This window comes from Cyprinodon tularosa, unplaced genomic scaffold, assembly GCF_016077235.1.
Source record: "Cyprinodon tularosa strain WSP-4 unplaced genomic scaffold, ASM1607723v1 ctg560, whole genome shotgun sequence".
In the NCBI taxonomy this organism is placed as follows: Eukaryota; Metazoa; Chordata; class Actinopteri; order Cyprinodontiformes; family Cyprinodontidae; genus Cyprinodon; species Cyprinodon tularosa.
In genome coordinates this window covers 311555-332396 of record NW_024039297.1, presented here as the reverse complement: position 1 = coordinate 332396, position 20842 = coordinate 311555, and the positions used below count along the sequence as shown (strand labels likewise).

General features: G+C 44.0%; 1 protein-coding gene across 1 annotated transcript in view; it reads right to left on the bottom strand.

Moving 5' to 3' along the window:
* Positions 1 to 20307, bottom strand: part of stx1b (syntaxin 1B) — a 53385-nt gene extending 33078 nt beyond the window's left edge. The window contains exon 1 of the mRNA XM_038305643.1: positions 19896 to 20307. Coding sequence (XP_038161571.1) covers positions 19896 to 19925 — 30 coding nt within the window. The 5' untranslated portion in view covers positions 19926 to 20307. The remainder of the gene's footprint in view (positions 1 to 19895) is intronic.
* Between the last annotated feature and the right edge of the window lie 535 nt (positions 20308 to 20842).

Sequence of the window (20842 nt, the reverse complement as noted above, 5' to 3'; positions counted from 1 at the left end):
GTCAACGACTTGATGCAATGTGCTACTAGTCAACAAGTCGATGCAATCTTCTACTAGTCAACGACTTGATGCAATGTGCTACTAGTCAATGAATCGATGCAATCTGCTACTAGTCAACGACTTAATGCAATCTGCTACTAGTCAACAAGTCGATGAAATCTGCTACTTGTCAACAAGTCGATGCAATCTTCTACTAGTCAACGACTTGATGCAATGTGCTACTAGTCAACAAGTCGATGCAATCTTCTACTAGTCAACGACTTGATGCAATGTGCTACTAGTCAATGAATCGATGCAATCTGCTACTAGTCAATGACTTGCTGCAATCTGCTACTAGTCAACAAGTCCATGAAATCTGCTACTTGTCAACAAGTCGATGCAATCTTCTACTAGTCAACGACTTGATGCAATGTGCTACAAGTCAACAAAGTCGATGCAATCTTCTACTAGTCAACGACTTGATGCAATGTGCTACTAGTCAACAAGTCGATGCAATCTTCTACTAGTCAACGACTTGATGCAATGTGCTACTAGTCAATGAATCGATGCAATCTGCTACTAGTCAACAAGTCGATGAAATCTGCTACTTGTCAACAAGTCATTGCAATCTTCTACTAGTCAACAACTTGATGTAATGTGCTACTAGTCAATGACTCGACACAATCTGGTACTAGTCAACGACTTGATGCAATGTGCTACTAGTCAATGACTCGATGCAATGTGCTACTAGTCAACAAGTCAATGCAATCTGGTACTAGTCAAAAACTCAATGCAATTCACTAGTCATTGGCTCTATGGAATGTGCTCCTAGTCAATGGAATGATACAATGTGCTACTAGTCAACGACTTGATGCAATCTGCTACATTCTCTGAATAAAAAAAACCTTCGTAACAATAACTGAGGATAAATTCATGAACGGATCATATAGAGAAGAACTATCAGGGCCTCTGTGGGGGCCTCAGGATCAGGGGCCTCAGTATCAGGGGCCTCAGCATCAGGGGCCTCAGGATCAGGGGCCCTGGATTGTTACCTAAAAAATGAAATCTAGCAAAGACATCAGTAAGAACCACCAGAACATGCAAGAGAAACTGAGCTAAACCACAAATATGTTTTCTGAATGTGATCTGAATGATTCCAGCATTTAGCCAGAGCCAGAATTTAACAGAGCAGATGAGGCTCAGACTGTTTAGTTCCTGAAATAGCGGGACCCGGCTAATATCTGAACACAGTTACATAGCAGCGGGGGCTCAGAATCACCCGCCGCTGGTGACTCTGAGCCCCCGCTCTTCTGACCGAACCGGAGGTTCTTCATCCAGGAGGAGGAGGAGGAGGAGGAGGAGGAGGAGGAGGAGGAGGAGGAAGGTTTCTTAGATACTCTGTGAAGATCCTAAATGTTGCTTCTTCTCTCCTCAGAGATGAAACCTTTTTTTTTCTCTTGTTTATTAGTTTTCTTCCTCTTTAAGAAAACTATAAAAACTGTCATGATGTCATCATTTAATGATGTCATCATTAAATGATGTCATCATTAAATCATTCCTACCACTGAGTCTTCATGCTTGCAGAAGAAAAGGAAGGCCCAGTGAGAAAAGTTCTGATCAGACCCACAATCACAGTTTTCCTTCCTCTAATCCAGGCTAAATAAAATTAAACATTTTTTTTAAATGTGGAAGTTTAAAACAGGGGCGGAGCTAGATGGGGGGCGGGCCATGGCCTTAGCCAATCATTGGCCACCCCTATTATAGTTCCCCTCTAATTCAGATGGTGGCAGCAATAATACTCTCAAGTGGAATATTCAAAACATTTTAATTTTTCATATATTAGTTACCATTTTTTCATATATTAACTATTACTTGACAACAAAAATAACTATTTTAATCAAACGTATTAAATGATCAATTCATATAGATATTAGTGCTTGTAAATATCACTTTTATGCAGCATGGTTATTGATAAAAGCAGTTAAGTAATGATCTGAAAAGATGTTCGCCCCAGAACGCAAACCTGAAAGAATTTTATCCACTAAACCTTTTATGTAGACGGATGTTTAAATAAACGCGTGTATTTGTTAGCAAAGGCTGCAGGAAAGTATAGTTTTTTTTTATTTGGATATTTTGCTCGTTTTACGTTTAACCCTTTTTACCTTAAAATTTCCGTTTTTACGGCAACAGAACATAACAGGAGTTCTGATCTCATCAGATATTTCTGGCTCTCTTATCCCTTGAAGAATTCTCACCTCTAACTTTGGTGGAGTTTTTAAATCCAGCTTTAGGAGTTTAAAACATCATATGTCATATTTTAAACTCCTACAGTTGGTGTCTTCACCCTCTGATCAGAAATCCCATCATTTAACCTGTTAGCTTCTGTTAGCGACCAACAGCTGCAGCCTGAGCTCACAGAAAGGTTCCTGAAGAGAAGCTGCAGCTCAGCAGCAATGTTTTACCAAACAGCATTTATACATTTAAATTAGAACTTCAGTCTAATTTAGAAATGTTTCGCTGATAAAGTAAATATATTTACTGATTTTCACATTTTTACAACATTTTTCTTTTCATTTGAGAACCAATAATCTGCAAAGTTTTCATAAAGCGTCTCTGGCTCTTAAAACGATGATTATTAAATCATAGATGCTGTTTTTGTTTATGATTCACATCATAAGTAATTAAGTAATTAAGTAATGAAGTACTTTCCCTCTGGGATTATTAAAGTATTTCTGATAATCTGCCATTTTTCGTCCTTTAATTCAGAAATCAGAGAAGCTGTGTTTTCCTCTTCGTAGCTTCGTGTCCTTCATAGATCCGTCCCTTTTGTCCTGTTTGGTCCCGTCTCTCCTTCCTGCCCCCCCCCCGATAATCACTCTCCTCTTCCTCGCTCTCCTCTTCCTCGCTCTCCTCTTCATCGCTCTCATGTCACACACGCTCAGATCAGGACGCTGACCTCAGGTGTCACAGCCGGCTCTGATGCCAGCAGAGTGTGTGTTAGCATGCATGGATACACACTCGGCGTTGGTGTGTGTGGAGGCAGCACTAAGCGCCAGCAGCATCTTACCCACAATCCTCTGGGAGTGCTGGCTTGACCCAGAGTCCATCTGTGCTTCGAGAGTCTGTCCCCCTACGGACCGAGTCCAGGACTCGGACTTTAACAGCCAATGGGAATGTCTTCTTTATGCTGAATCTTCATCCTGAGTCTGACACTTAGATTTCAGAGCCTGGCTTGAACTCCTGAAGGCACCGCGGAGCAGACGGCTGCTGCAGCACAACGAGATCCCGAAGGACAAAACCGAGCAGAACCAGCAGCCTGAGGACAGAACCGCAGCATGAAGCTGCTTCCTGAGAAGATAAACCTGCTCAGCATGGACCACCTGACTGCTCCACTGAATGATCAGAACCACGGAAATTCATTCATGCAAAACAGTAATAATTCATTACATCACTGTCGGTAACATGTTGTGGAAATGCAGCACACCTTAACCCAACTTTATGAACTAATGTTTGTATCCAGTGGCTGAATCCACCGTCTGAAATAACAGGAGTCAGTAATCAGAGTAAGATGCGTTACCATGACGATTAGCAAGTTTGCTCATCAGGTAGATCATTTAGAGAAATTAAAGAGACTAGATTAAAAAACTGCTTTGTAATCCAGGGGAGAATAATCTGCAGCTTTCAGGACGAGGCAGCTGGCTGTCAGCTGGGGAGTAAAACATGTTGAGGTACGTCAGATCTTAGCCTCACGGCGCCAAACGAAGGTCATGAGAGAAAAGGATGAGTCACAGCCGCCTTCATGGCATGAAGGGGAGGACTGCTGTAATTACACTGTATTCTCATTATGAGTTCGTATGAAATCGTACGAAAAGTTATGCACCGTAATTTCGTACGTTTTTGACGTTTTTTTCGTCGTATTTCATCGTATTTTTACGTCTTGCCTCGAGACAAGATATCCTTGCGCATATTACGCACCATTAAATAACATAGAATTTAAGATACAATTAACCCTAAGATACAAAACAGCAAGCAACCTAGTTAGAGACATGAAGAAGTAATTATTGCACTGTTTTTCCCAGTTTTACATCCGTCCGCGGATCTGCTTTTTTCGTCTGTCTGCCTGCGCATGCGCACTGATGTGTTGTTTCGAGGACAAACGTCAAAAACATACGAAATACTGTGCATAACTTTTCGTACGATTTCATACGAACTGATAATGAGAATATGTTGGTTATTAGGAGATCCATCTGATAGATTAACCTCACAGGGAACGGTCCTGATTAACTCAAGCTGTTTTTCCTCCAAATGTTCAAATGTGAGAAAGTTCTTTATGCAGGGGGTGGGATAGTTCCTCTGTTGGGGGGCGTTGCGATGTTGTGAGGTATAAATGTTTGTACTGAGGTTTCCTCGGTCAGAGTTCTATCTCTCCATCTGAGGACGTTAAATAAATTTGAAACGCCTCAGCTTCCTGACTCCACACAGCGCTCAGGGAAGCCGGAAGAGGCGCAATCAGAATGCCTCAAATCAGGAAGGACACTTTAGCTACGGAGGAATGAAGCAGGCAGTTAGTAAGGAGCAAAGAAGAGGAAGCACAATGCTTCGCAGCGCCAGTGCAGGTTCTATAGGGACCTCCTGACATCAAAGAACTGTTTCCCACAATCCTTTGCATGACAGATTGCAGAGGCACAGCCTGCCTCACAGAATGGACAGAAATCTGTTATTTTCTCTCTGTATTCTGTGGGAAACATGCTAATGTCCTCACCTTCAAATACTGGGTGGTTTATTACATTTGGGGAACTTTTGTTTTTGGGTTGAACTTTTCCTGAAGGCCCAGTTAGAGAAGCATCATTCAGGTGGAGTCCGTTTCATAACGCCTGTAAGGCTGTCCGGATTCAACAAGGACTCTAGATAGAGTCCTATACTGCAAAAATAATCTAAAGATAAGTTGAAATTTCTTAAATTAATTGTATTTAGCCTTAATTTGAGTATCTAAATTGGACAATTTGCCAATAGAAAGAGTAATCTGACTCTTAAAGTAAGATAATTAGATAAAATGCACTTGAAATAAGACAAAGCAATTGTTTTATCTTATTTTAAATGTAAATTGTTTTCTTCCATTGGCAAAGTGTCTCACTCTCCTCAATTCAGGAAAAATGACTTATTTAGATTTATATTTTCTGTAGTTGCAGAGGTCCAGATGTAGAACTTGAGGCAATGCTGGATTATCCCAGATTTACCTGAAGGCAACATGTCTGGTGGTTTAGAGCAGAACCACAGGAACCTGGTTCTGATTATCGGGACACGGTTTCTGTTGAATTATTGAAGCTCTGACCGAAGCGGAGGTTCAGCCTGAGAGCTGAGACGGACCGGAGCCTCCAAGAGGAGGCGCTCAGCTCCTCCTCTTTGTGTCTATAAATAATCAGCCCGTTTCTCTGCTCAGGAGACGCCAGAGGGATGAGCGGGAAGAAGAAAAGCAGAGCCGTTTTCTTTAAGAAGAGTCGGTGTAATGCACTTAAGAGGAGGAGGATGAGGGTGAGGAGGAGGACACGTAAGAGGAGGAGGAGGAGGTGAACACATGAAGGTCTGATCTGAGACCTGCTCGGTAATCAATAGCTGACCCCCTTTTAGCTGAGCTGACTGCCTCCCACAGGAAGTGTTGGTCCTCAGCATGGCTGCTTCCTGATCAGACTAACTCTCCTTTTAGCTTTTCAACCACCTTTAGGATTAAACTTTAAGGATTTGGCAAGTTTCCATAAATGCACCACTAACATCCAAATCAGAATGGGAGGCAGATCTTTTAGTTATCAGGCTCCTCTCTTGTGGAACCAACTACCAGTTTTAGTCCGTGAGGCAGACACCCTGTCTACTTTTAAGGCTAGGCTTAAAACTTTCCTTTGTGATAAAGCTTCTAGTTAGAGTGGCTCAGGTTATCCTGATCTATCTCTATAGTTCTGCTGCTATAGGCTTAGACTGCTGGAGGACATAGGGACCTCTTTTCATCATTCTGCTTCATTCTATCTCTATTCTCCCACTCTGCAGTGTCTGTTAGTTCCACTCCTAACTTTATGTTCTCTCTGCTTTGTCCTCATCTTAGTAGCTTCATCTGACCTGGTTCTGTTAGGAGGGAAAAATAAATTAAGCTGCTGAATAACCTGTTACCATGGCGACTCCCCCCTTTTCTGAGGGTCAGAGGCAGATAAAAAGAAATAACTATTTAGAAAAGAACCAACTATCCTGCATGTTTAACCACCTTAACAAGAAGAACAGTGTGAGCAACCAAAGTTTAGAGAGAAACAGAAACCCTGACAGCTTCGTTTGGACGCATGCAGCAGACAAACACGATACCCGAGTCAGTTTCTAACAGATAATTAATCAGTTCTGGCTCTGATTGGATAATGAGCACACACCATCTGGTTTTGCTATATGTAGTGAGGACCATGTGATGACTCCCATTAACTTCCACTCATCTTCAGCCCTTTTTACGCCCTAAATAAATAACCCTAAAAAGCATTATCAGAGCTAACCTGACGATTTTGCGTCCGATCCGACAGAAAATCGTGTCAGACATTTAAAGTCAATGGGGATGATGTCCTGCAGGGGGCGGCGTAGCTCCGACTCAGATGGAACCCAGGTCTGTTTTAGTCGGACTACACAATACAAACAATAAAGGAATAGACGCCCACTGAGGTAGTTTAAAGTCCATTTTTCATACAAAACTAAAGGAATAAACGCAAATCTGACGTCCTGTACATGTGTATTGAATATAGGTATGCTGGTCTGACGGGGTATGCTCACCTGACTCCTCCTACAGGCGTCAATCCCTAAGCAGATGAAAGACGTGTTTCAGGCTAACTGGCTAAAGCTACATCCTGCTGAAACGAGCTGATCCATCTGTAAAATGTACGCCCCGTAGCCTTTACCCAACAAATTTGGAAAACCTCAACTATGCGCTGCCGCCACGCTGACGGTGTTTCTCCCAATTTAAGCTAAAGATGTCATCATGACCAAAGCTATCCATGATCCGCACGTGCAGCATAAAAATAAAATAAAGGGGCTTCTTAAAACGGCTCACTTTGTTGCAGAAAACAAAATGGCCAAAGCAAAATATTATGGAAAGGTTTCCATCCTAAAAAACATGTTCTTCCTTTAACCCAACAGTTAAGAGAGAAAAATAGATCAAACAGGGAAGCAAACCATTTGAAAACAAACCATGCAAAGAGCAGTGTTGCTAACTTAGCGCTTTAGTCGCTATATTTAGCCACTTTTCAGACCCCTCTAGCACTTCGATTTCTAAAAAGCTCCTAGCGCCAAATCTAGAGACTTTTTTCTGCTACTGGAGACTTTGGAGACAACATCTAAAAGCAGCGAACTCTGCTCTCCAGAGCGAGTAGATTGGTAACCCCGCCTCCTGCTCTCCTCTATCTTGTCTGCTGTCATGATTCATGCAGCTATTATTTCATCCAAATGAAAAATGGAGAACAGAGAAGCAGATCATGGCTTGTCTACAGTGAAAACAAGGACTGGGTTATTTACTTTGGCCTTTTTGGAAACACAGGAAGGAGCAATCAGCTAAGTGAGCTTAGTGCTTGGTTGAGCAGTTGATTCTGCTTGTTAGATCAGGCGTCCGTACGTTGCGTTCAATGGTATCACGTAATTTAGCCCGTCAACTCGGCTCTGGTGTTCCCACAGCATGCCGATCAGAGCTGAGGAGATTATAACAAGTCGCTTGCCGAGTTGTTTGACCTGGATAGACACGCGTCAGTCAGCTGTTCCCACTGCCATTAAAAGCTGATTGGTACTGGGTTTAAACTGGTTTTCAGCCAGTTTCTAATGGGTTTTCATGTCTCTTCATGCTCTAAGATCGGTTGATGCTTGTCACCGTCCCACCGTCTATAAACCTGTTCTATTTTACATTTTCTATAACTCCCATCTTGCCTGATAAGCTTTCCATTCTTTTTTTTTGCTATTCTTAATCTTAACTTTAAATTTTTTTGTCAGGACTTTGCCCAGCTGTCATTTTATTTTTGCTTTTTACACTTTTCAAATGAAGTAGTACTTTTTCCTGACTCTGTGACATCAGCATGACATCATCGTGACGTCAGCTTTGCCTGTTTCCCAGCAGCCTCCGTCTGCATGAAGCCAGAAAGGATCACCTGGCGAATAAACGGATGATAACAAGCAGTCGTTTGATTGGCTGTGAAGCAGTTCATGTTGAGATGAAGGAAACAAACACGCCTTAGAGGATGAGAGGAAGAGGAGGATGAGAGGAAGAGGAGGATGAGAGGAAGAGGAGGATGAGAGGAAGAGGAGGATGAGAGGAAGAGGAGGCTGCTCGCTGAGCTGCAGGAGGGGGGGAGGGGTACATCTATTATGCATGGCAGCACACACATAAAACACACATAAAGGCTGGACGGGCCATTGAGCAGAGGCAGCTATTAGTCACATGATCATCTGAAGGACCAATCAGCTTGCAGGCTCAGGATGGCCTCCAGTCAGCAGATACTGGATGGAGGAAAGTCAGCTTCCTCCCAGCTTTGGCTGGAAGGACGTTTGCAGGGATTTGTGCAGCAAAGACCTGGTTAGAACCACGGGTGGAACATCTAACGGGAAGATTACTCCCGTCTGCTTTTTAATTTATCAAAAATAAGGAGAGTTAGACGGGAACAAAAGGACAGAGTGTCCTGAAAACTGAAAAATCCGTTATTATCTCCAACCGTCCAGATCTTTATGGGAACATTCAGGAGGTTTTTGGTTGGAAGGATAATGTTCAGTTTATCTTTAAGTTTGTTAAATTTTCTTTTTAAGAACGGATATCAAAATAATTTAAAATAAAATGATTTTGTTTTATGTTAAAATATAGAAAATGAAATAAAAATATTTTTTATATGTGTCATAAAGGGTTTGGTGAGATGTTGAAAATAATTAAGTTTTACTGATGTTTAGATTTAAAAAGATGAAAATTCACATGTTGAGGGTCCCAAGGTGACCCGGTGACCGGGTGCCGCTGCGCTTCATCGGTTCCTCGGTTCTGATTTTAGAGACGACAAATCAAGGCCTGTCACCCACAGAAATGTTCAACTAGAACCAGGAAAGTTGAAGATTCATTAAATCTTCTGCACTTTTTCTTCTTCTTCTTATTGAGTTTTATTGGCGGTTGGCAAAAAACGTTAGGTGAGCATTACCGCCACCAACTGGTATGGAGTGTGGACCACATGGCAGGAAAAAAAAAACTATATCCTATTATAAAACCTAATCTGTTTCAAAAATTCAAATATAACCCGATATCCTCTGCTTCCTGATTCCTTCTGCAATAAAAGACAATGTCATCTTCTGTACTTTTGCAGCATTTTACGCAACTCTACTCTGCAACCAGCCGTACGCCCATTTACACGCTGATAGGGGTGAGCTGCACTGTAGCCACTGCTGCCCTGGGGCACACTGAGGTACAAAATGGAGGGAAGTTTGTTGCCCAAGGGAACTACAACCAAGCAGTAACCCTCCAGTTGGACATCTTACCCCACCTGAGCCATGTAGGGGCCACATACATGTAGCTGGGTGCAGGAGTTTGCTCTGCAGCCGAAGGGTTGTTGGTTCAAGCCCTGAGTAGGCAATGAGGGTGTCCAGTTGACCATCATTGCCTTCTGGTTGTCAGAGGGCCCGGTGGCCCCCATCAGTGCTAAAGGTCAAATGGAAAGAGCAGTTTTATGGTGTGTGATGGTAGATTATCTTTCCTTTGTCTATGCGGTTGGTTCAATTGCGCTAAAAATGCTCCAAGTAATAAAAATGGAGAGAATTTCCCAGCATGCTCGGTGCCTCTAGATGGGTCACATGACCAAACCCAGCTGTGAGGTCAGTCAACCGTCTTCTAGCGGGTTTATAAAAACACTTCTTCACGCATTGTTAAGCTCTATGAAAGGATCATTAAACCGTCGTTACAGTGGTCTGTTATAGGAAAGGCTTCAGATCAGGAAAAGGAAAGTTTGATTATCTGAAGGATAATTAAGGTTTGGAGTCAAATTTCGATCCGGTAAATAAATAGATTACACAAAAATCAACGGGACAGTCTGTGGCGTCTGAACACAGCAAACTATGTTGGGATCAGATCCGATTCTTTTATCATCAGTGCTCCTCTCACAGCATCAGCTGGATTCAGAATCGACTAAAGTATCAACGGCTCGTTTCCTCTGGCTTTAATAAAGTGCCTAATGGCAATAAAACCGATTAAAAGCATCATTTAACTACAAACCTTAGCTAGTTACACAGTTTAGCTGCAGCCACAGCTCCAGATGGATTTCCATCATTACGGTCTGGGCTCCAGAACAACAAGAACCGCCATGGATACCAGTCAGCTGGTGCAGGCGAGAACCCACAGCTGGAACGCCACCGGCCCCGGAGCCATCAGCCCAACCCTGTAAAAAGGCACAGAAAGGACGCGGTGCTAGGACCACTCGCTGCGACCCGATTACCGAGGGCCCGCCTTCCCCATCCAGGCACAGCAGCGCCGCACACAGGGCTACACACTGACCGCCACCCTTCACACCCGCTAACAGCAGCTCGCTGCCAACCGAACCCAACCCAACGACCACAGAACCCATACAAAAGGTTAGACTCTGGTTTACACTAATTAAAATGTGGAAAACGTTGTGAAAGATAATGAACTTCCAGCGGCTCTGCATAAGATCCAAACATTTAGCAGCAATGATTAAACCAGCGAGCATCAATAAAACCAGTAAGACTGATTGCTTCGTATTGGTCCTCGTTAAAGGATAAAAACTCCATCAGAAAGGTGAATAAATATTGGCCGTTTCTCAGTTCACTAGAACACGAGTAGGGACTCGTACCCAAGTCTGTTCCTGACTAGAACCCAGGAAAGTCTGGACTCGGGGAGAACGGTAGCACGCAGCATAGATCTGGGTTAACTGGAACAGCAGCGTACTGATGACATCACCACACGCTCGGCTCCTCTGGAGCTGCATTTCACCTCCTGCTATTAATAGTCTCTAGATAATAATGAATTATGACTATTTTCATTTAGTGGAGGAATAATAATAAACACAGATAAACAGAAATCAAATGAACATTTTGACAAATAAAACAATTAAACCTCCATCAGAGCAGAGCAGACGGGCTAACGTCAGCCCTGCCCGCTGCAGACGGGCTAGCGTTAGCTCTGGCCGCTGCAGACGGGCTAACGTTAGCCCTGGCCGCTGCAGACGGGCTAACGTCAGCCCTGCCCGCTGCAGACAGGCTAGCGTTAGCCCTGCCCGCTGCAGACGGGCTAACGTTAGCCCTGGCCGCTGCAGACGGGCTAACATCAGCCCTGCCCGCTGCAGACGGGCTAACATCAGCCCTGCCCGCTGCAGACGGGCTAGCGTCAGCCCTGCCCGCTGCAGACGGGCTAACATCAGCCCTGCCCGCTGCAGACGGGCTAACATCAGCCCTGCCCGCTGCAGACGGGCTAGCGTCAGCCCTGCCCGCTGCAGACGGGCTAACGTTAGCCCCGGCCGCTACACACGGGCTAACGTTAGCCCTGCCCGCTGCAGAGGGGCTAACGTTAGCCCTGGCCGCTGCAGACGGGCTAGCGTTAGCCCTGGCCGCTGCAGACGGGCTAACGTTAGCCCTGGCCGCTGCAGGCGGGCTAGCGTTAGCCCCGGCCGCTACACACGGGCTAACGTTAGCCCTGCCCGCTGCAGAGGGGCTAACGTTAGCCCTGGCCGCTGCAGACGGGCTAGCATTAGCCCTGGCCGCTGCAGACGGGCTAACGTTAGCCCTGGCCGCTGCAGGCGGAGCTCTTGGGTTTTTGGTCGTTTCTCTGAGCGTCCAGGTCTGAGATGTTCTCCTGGGAAAGATGTTTTTCTCTGTCGGATGCTGAAGTTCAGATAGTTTGGGGATGATCTGAAGACCCCTTCATGGAAAGAAGGGGCCATAAGGGGGTCATAGGGCATCCTAGGACAGCACTCCATGTAGGACCGGCGTATTGATAGAGAGGGCGAGGCCCACCCCCCCCAGCAGCACTGACCCAGAGGTGCAGCCTGCAATCATCCCGCTGCATGTTTCCCAACCGTAAAGTAAACATGGAGGTCATCGGCGTGCAGCGCAGCGCCTAATGAGCTGCTTCCTCAGTAAAGTGAGATGAGGCCTTTTCTTTGAACGCTGCGGTGAAGCTCTGCATCCTTCTGATCAGCTTAGATTCCTGCTCCGCCGCTGACCTCAGCGCTCACTGACTCCAGCACAGAGCTGGGAATGTGACCTCTATGCGCCTACAGAAACGTCGCACTTGTCCTTGATGCGGCTGCTGTTTGACCACTGAGGCGGAGGCACGCTAGCAGGGTTCCACTCCCTTCAATGCGGCTGCACACGTCTGAGTTACTGCGTCCAAAGGATTCTGCTGATTTCCAGAGCAGTTATTCTTTTGGTTTCCTCAGCAGCCATTTCAGGACCTTTAGCCTAATTTGACTCTTTTTAAATTTCACTTCAGTTATTGTGGTTCCACACCAAGGTGACATGTTTGGTTAATGACGGAGAACTCTGTTGTGCGCAGAGGCAGATTAATGATGTCAACTTCATCAGGAAAAGACCATCTAAAGTTTTTTAAAAATAAAACAATAAAGATTAACTTAGTGGAATGTCAAGATTAAACTTTATCAGTTATTTTAACAGTTTCTGCTTTTTACAGGAGTAAAATTAGATCGGCTTAGATTGAATGTGATTTCAGCATTTAGAAATTAACAGAACAGAATAGAAAAGAACTGAATGAACTACAACAGAATAGAATATTTGAATAGAACATAATAGAATAAAATAGAATTCAGGGACTAATGCCTAGAAACCCGTAAGATGTGCATCTAACAGCAGATCTTCAAACACGTATTGAATCTGCTGGCAGCAGGAGAGAGGAAGGATCTGCGGAGGCGCTGCTTTGTGCACCAAGCGGCTGTGAATTGTTCTCACAGCCCTGCTGTCTTCCACCACCTGCACTGTCCAGAGGACATCCTAGGACAGAGCTGGTCCTCCTGATGAGCTTCTCCAACCTTCTGACAAACGTCTACATTTTGAGTGTTTTTTATTTTTATTTAATTTGAGAAACAATCTGATGAAATCTATGATGAAATGGTTTATAGACCAAAGAAACAGTGATGGACAGAGCAGCACCCTTTCTGGTTTAGTTACCTACGTGCTGAAACGTCCAGATTTCTGCTGGTTCCTGAACACATCTCAACTGATAGTTTCTTCTAGAACGAATGAAGCTGAATCAATAAAGCTGCAGCTTTTTGTTCTTAGTGAAGGTCTGTCTGCCGCAGAGACGGACCAGAACAGAGACAGAGGAGCGGGTTCCACCGGAGCCCAAACACATAATTATATGAATAGAATAGAATAGAATAGAATAGAATAGAATAGAATAGAATAGAATAGAATAGAATAGAATAGAATAGATAGAGTGTGTTCTGACTAATTCAGTTAAGGCCTAAACTGAACTCATAACTGGATTTTGAATAGTTAATCTATAGGTAATCTTTGAGGTATAGAAACGCATTCAGTAGAACAGCCACTACAGTCTCTCCTGCTTTATTCTGAAAGGACTGAGTAACAGATCCAGCCTTTAATTTGAAGGAGTGATCAGAGCTGTCCAGGTGTCCTTGAACGCCTCACCGCAGCAGGTGTGTGTGTTCTCTGAGTAAATAAAGAGAAACTAGCTCCACCTGGGAGGGCGGAGGAAAGCGGATCTCTAAGCAGATCTGAGCAACCATGGCTTCGTCTCCATCGTCTCCTCCTGAACCCACAACCTCCTCCGTTTGCCTTTTTATGAAGTACAGGGAACGTTTTAAAACAATGAATACATTCAGAGAATCTGATCTGAACAGAATAGAAGGGGATAGAACAGAAAAGGATAGATTACTATAGAATAGAGTAGAATAGAAAAGAACAGAATAAAATAGAATAGAGTATGCTCCATTTTCCAAATATATTTAAGTCTTTATGGTATTAATGATCTTTTTTAAATCAGATATAGGTCAGACAGGTAACCATTTATGTATATGTTTAATTATGTTGGAAATACAATATTCTATCTATCTATCTATCTATCTATCTATCTATCTATCTATCTATCTATCTATCTATCTATCTATCTATCTATCTATCATCTATCTATCTATCTATCTATCTATATATCTATATATATATATATATATATGGCAAACCAACCAGACATTGTGGTGGTGGACAAAAGCACAGGAAAGCAGTTGTGGTTGCCATAGCAATACCAAGTGACTGTGACATCAGGAAAAAGGAACATGAGAAACTATATATATATTACATATATCTATACATATATCTATATATATAGATATAGATATATATATCTATATATATATAGATATAGATATATATATCTATATATATATATAGATATAGATATATATATCTATATATATAGATATAGATATATATATCTATATATATATATATATATAGATATATATATCTATATAGATATATATATCTATATAGTATCTGTATAAATATGTTTCTCTATAGCAATAGATTAAAAATGTTTGTAATCCATCCTATCAGAATATTCTATTACTCTTAACCCCACTAAGAATATTTAAATACACTAAAACATTTGTTTGTTTTCAGAAAAAAAATAAACCATGAAAAGTAAAATTCACAAAGTTAAACATTAATTGTTGGATGGATTAATTCCATCCAACCCCCAGTAGGATGGAGTTAAAGGCGCATTATTCCCTCCCTGCCCCCTACTATCCCTTCTTTTCTTCTGTTTAATGTTTTCTAATAGACAACAGCATATTTTTAAATTTTTTGCTGTTTGACCCTGGTGTTAACAAAATGACTAATAAATCCGGTGAACTTAATCAAGGCGTTTCTCATTAACCCAGATGATGAAATAAACGCCACTAGATAAATTTGACAGTGGAGGTTAATAATGTCCTGATTCTAAACTAACTGAACTTTTCTTAAATCGTCTTGAATTAGAGCATAAAAGTATGAAGTCATTTCAAAGTGATTACACCGGAACTCTGCTCTGAAACTAAACGAAATACTCGTAAATATAGAAACAAAACAAATTGCAGAATGTAAAGTTTTTATTTTGAATAATTTAAATATTTCTGAAATTAATGAAAATTATTCTCTAAATCTATTTAATGTGAATGAATTGTATTTATCTAAAGCGTTCCTAATTAAATCCAAATGAATTCTAACTGGATGAATGAAATAGTTTGATGTGTTTTAGCAGGAGTGTTTAGATTAAAATGGAATTAAACTGATTATCATGAAGCTCAACAGAAATCGATTCAGTTCATTTGTCTCCTCCTGGGAGGGAATGATGGGAGAAGCAGCTTTTAGTTCTGCTCCTCTAATCTGGAACAAACTCCAAACCAAACAATATAAACGATCAAATCCTAAACGGCTTTTAATCCAGATTAGAATCCTTCCTTTGACTGCGATATCCAATCACCATCCGTATGTCAGCATCTATTGCTCCACATCTGCGTATGTACGATTAGCCGCCTGCTAACAGTGACGCTTACATTGTTTTTATTTTGTTTTTCATGTTTGTTTCCTTCATGTAAAGAACTTTAATCTGTTTTAGGATCAAAATTAAAAGAATTTGAACAGAATTCCTGTAATAAAACCAAATGAAATAACTCTTAACTTTAAACGTGCGTTTGCACCTCTTTATATGTGTTTGTGAGGACCTTAGCACACGCCTACATTGTGGGATCTTCTCACCTTGTGGGGACATCAGATAACTGATTTTACACTGCAAAAAATGAAATCTAGATAAGTCGTTTTTCTTAAAATAAGTGCTTTAGTGAAACAATTTGCCAATGTAACAAGAGAATTTACATTCAGAATAAAACAACAAGGGGCCAAACTTGTTCACCTTAACGGATTTAGCTTTATATGGAAATGTGTTGTTTGTGGGGGAGGAGTTTAAAACGAGCAAAAACAACCATCGATGGTTCGATCCTCCATTTCCTGCTGCAGAGGAGGAGCATCCATGCACAGAGGGCGGAAATAAGAAAAAGAAGAAATGAAAAGGAGAAAACAGCATCGGGTTTACCGGGTGAAGGCAGATTATTAGGGGGCGGAGCTTAAAAACACACAGAGGTTTCACTCTTTCCAGGCAGTAAAGTGAATTCACTATAACAGCGAAGTTTAATCTGCCGTTAAGAAACGACTCCGTCCCGCTGGAGAAACAAGAACATTTGAATTCAAAATTAGAAAAAATATTTTATTGTCTATTTTAAGTGAATATTATCTAATTATTTTATTCTAACAGTAAAAATACTAATTCCATCCTATTTACAAACTCAAATTAAGGGTAAATAGACCTTATTTAGGAATTAGTTTTTGCAGTGTATGTTGATTTTATGTCAGAGTGACGTCACTGTAATGTTTTCAGGGTTGATGAGAAAAGGCAGCGTCTATCCACCAGTGGAAACGGCGAGTTACGTCCCCGCCGGGCCCCCGCCTCCCACCACCCCCTGTTTTAATCAATGAAAATGAAACAGGAGATGTGATCAAACGAACACTCAGCTCCAAACAAACACCAACGATCCGTCTGCCGCTCCATGTGTGCGGATAACATTTCCAGCTCTTTAAAATAATGTTGACATGCGGCGGCAACAATCAGCGCAGCCAGTGACTCCATCATTAATAAACCAGAATATCCCTGTTTTAAGGACTGATGCTGGAAACAACCATCAGGAGAAACAGCTTCAGATTCACCTTGAAGCATTTCCATCCATCCATTAATTACATCACAAACTTCCTCCACTGCTAAAATAATCTCACGTCAGTTCACCTGACAGTTTGGAGGGAATCTGTGAGACTTTCATTAGAAATATATTCTAATTGTTTTATTGAGTTTTATATGTAGATGATGTTTCATTTTTTAATTAAAATTTGTGTTTTTTAATTTGAGCAGGGAAGTTAAACAATTTGCCAATAAATTGATATAATTTGCTTTTAGAATAAAAAAAAAATGAAGTAATCTTATTTCAAGTGCATAATATCTAATTACTGTTTTATGGGCAGAAATCCTGTTTCGCTGCTGAAATTAAGGCCAAATACACAGATTTTAATAAACATTTGGCTTATTTGTAGATCTGTTTTGCAGATGTGTGTTTGCCTATGGGCAAGGCATCAATCTGTGCATGAAGGGGTCCATGTTTGTCAGACTTCACATTCTGAACTCAGGCCCTTTGTCCTCTGCAGCAGATGAAATAGCAAAAAACATAGAAAACATTTTTTAGATCAGGGGTCGCCCACAAGATGTCCCATAATCCTAATAGAAGAAATTGAAGTGAAATGGATGAATGGGTTTGACCTTTGACCTCTAACTGTGGCAGACATTCCTTCATCTTGAACTCAGGCCGTTTCTCAGTTCACTAGAACGCGAGAACGGACTCGTCTCCTCGCCAAGTCTGTTCCTGACTAGAACCCAGGAAAGTCTGGATAGATCTGGATCCACTAGAACAGAAGCATACTGATGACATCACCACATTCAAGCTAGTCTGGAGCTGCATTTTCAACTCCTGTCTCTAGATTATAATAAATTAGGACTTTTTTCATTTATTGGGGGAATAATAATAAACACAGTCAAATAAACAGAAACATTTTACCAAATAAAACAATCAAACCTCCACCAGAGGCAGCGGTACTTCACACACGGCTATGCACACGGGCTAACGTTAGCCTGCTCCAGACGGGCTAACGTTAGCCCTGGCCGCAGGAGACGGATTAACATTAGCCCTGGCTGCTGCAGACGGGCTAACGTTGACCTGCTGCAGACGGGCTAATGTTAACCTGCTGCAGACGGGCTAACGTTGACCTGCTGCAGACGGGCTAATGTTAACCTGCTGCAGACGGGCTAACGTTAGCCATGGCCGCAGTAGACGGGCTAACGTTAGCCCTGGCTGCTGCAGACGGGCTAACGTTAACCTGCTGCAGACGGGCTAACGTTTGCCATGGGCGCAGTAGACGGATTACCATTAGCCCTGGCTGCTGCAGACGGGCTAACGTTGACCTGCTGCAGACGGGCTAACGTTGACCTGCTGCAGACGGGCTAATGTTAGCCATGGCCGCAGTAGATGGAATAACGTTAGCCCTGGCCGCTGCAGACGGACTAACGTTAGCCATGGCCGCTGCAGACAGACTAACGTTAGCCCTGGCCACTGCAGATGGATTAACGTTAGCCCTGGCCACTGCAGACGGGCTAACGTTAGCCCTGGCCGCTGCAGACGGGCTAACGTTTGCCCTGGCTGTGGTTACCCTCAGAGCTCCGCTGGTTGCTACTGTCCTCTCAACATCTGAAAATCTTTTTAAATTCCGCACTAAATCAGTAAATGTTCCATATAATGAAGCTTAAATTTTAATATTCTCGCCTCAAATGATCTTAAAACGTACTTTTATTGAACAGCAGCAACAGAAAAGAGAACTTTTAACTTAATCCTCTGAGCTCTGTGAGCGCTAACCTGGAAGCTGCTGCTGCTGCAGTGCATGCTGGGACAGCTGTCAGTCTGGAGAACGGACAGGTCTGCTCTGATGCATGCTGGGTAAAGAGGGAGGGGCCAGAACAACATCCGGGGACTCGGTCTGCTGTTCTAGTGAATTGGAACCGTGCTAGGACTGAGGATGATGACTTTTTACGAGGACACAAGAACGCACAATCAGACACACTGAGGGCGTTCCTCAGTGACCTTTCACCCCTGACTGCTCCATCTGACTGCTGATGACTTCCTGTTTCCCTTCTCTAGATGATCCACCTGCTCCTTTAGCTCCTGGCTGAGCTTTTCTGGGACTAACTGGAAGTTCTGTCTCTCCTTAAAGAGACTCTGGGTCCAGTTGGAGGTTTCCTCTCCACTGTCGCCACATGCTCCTTTAGGGAACTGAACCAGTTTGCTGGGATGATTCTTAATCGTCCACCAAGAACTGGAGGATTTTTAGAGATGAATTTTTCAGCTCAAATAGTTCAAATATTTTCCAGTTCAAATATTTTAGGAGATGAAAATCAACATATTTTAAATCATAGAAGCTGATCAGTGATGATGATGATGATGGACAGCAGTGCAGTAAACTCTGCTTCCATGCAAATGATTTACTGATCACAAGCTATTGATCCCCCCCCCATAGCCCCACCCCAACCCGACATGATGAAGAAATGCAACAGAGTGCATCCCTGAACCTGCTTGAACCCCCACCCCCCCCCCCACCCCCAGCATCAGCTGTTCGCTCTTGAAACGTCGCATCGCACCGCAGAGCTTTCAGTTCTCACCCGCTGATGGGTGAGGCTTTCCTGCCACGAGCCACCCCCCCAGCCCCCCCCCCCCCCCCCCTCCACTATCACCCGAGCAGAGAGCCCGCCTGCAACCAACCCCCCCCCCACCCCCCCGCCGGATGCGGCCTCCGTCGGAAAAAAATGAAAGAAAAAATCAGCAATTTTCTTCATCCCAGCTGACCCCCCCTCCCTCCCCCTCCTCATCCTCTCACGCATGGACTGAATCAGAATGAGCTCGGATGGGTGCGTTTTATTCCGTGCTCCCGTCACGCATGAGGAGAGTTAAGAACCCAGCGCGGGCCTCTGCGTCTATAGAGGCGGAGATCCCGCACAGAAAGAGGCTGCAGCCACGCATCCGTCCACGCACACACCGCACAGACTCCATTACAGGCTCTGCAGCACACTCTGTATTCACAGCATGAACGGCTCCAGGCCGCAGCGCCACCCGCATCCACAAAAAAACCCGCAACCCTGCGGTTCCGGGCGGCTCTCCTCCTCCATCCTTCCTCTCCTCCGCGCGGAGGCCGGGATGCTGCGGCCCGGAGAGGAGGGAGGGAGGGGAGGAAGATGGAGGCCAGCAGGAGGATGGAGAGCAGAAGGAGCTTACGCTTCGCAGTTCCGCCGTGCGGTCCTTCATGGTGTCCGGCTGCTAGAGAGCGGAGAATCGGCCCTGATCCGTTTCCGGGGAGGGGGGGGGAGCTGTCCGACACCGAGATCCCCAGCGGTTCCCTCCGGGTGTCCTCCTCTTCCTCTTCTCCTGGACGCGGAGCAGAGATGGAAGGAGGAAGAGCGCTGTGACGCGTCCCGCCTTCTGCCTCTTTTTTTTTTTAATCCGTGCGTGACGGTGCGGGAATCGGTCCTCCTCCTCGGTTCGCTGTTTCTTCCTCTAGATCTGGACCTCTGCCCCCCCTTTAGCTCCGCGCCTTCTCCTCTTCCTCCTCGGTGCGGTCGCAGTGTGGCCCCGCAGCGCGCAAAGCAGCAGCAACCCGGCAGGAAAAACCGAGTGAGCGAGAGAGAGGGGGAGGGAGGGGGGAGTGGTACTGATGCTGCAGAAAAGGAGAGGGGAGGGAGGGGGGAGAGATGCGGAGCGGATGGAGAGCAGCGCGCATGCTCCCCCCTCCCCTTCCACGGGGCCCCTCCCTCCCTCACCGCAGCAGACTGTTTGCTTTCAGGTGAGGATCAGCATCACAGGGGAGGACAATCTGTTCACTCTGCTGCCTTAGCAGGCCTGCACGCATGCGCGGAATGGGGGGGATTACCAGAGAGCGCATACGCGCTGAGAATAAACCAGCCTCACCTGCTCTGAGGTTCTGCTGCCAGACTTCCAGGTTCGGTTCTGCAGGATCTTTATTGAACAGCTGCTCAGCCAATCAGAGGACAGCACCTTTACAGAGAGGAGAAGATGATTGGAGGAGGGACAGAACACCTGACCCGCCAGAACTGGACCAGAACAGAAATCTGACCTGGTGCCACAGCTGATGGTTCCCATGGTGACCCAGGTTCTGATGGTTCTGTCTGGCTCGACTCTAAAGGTCTCCAAAGTCCAGCCAAAGC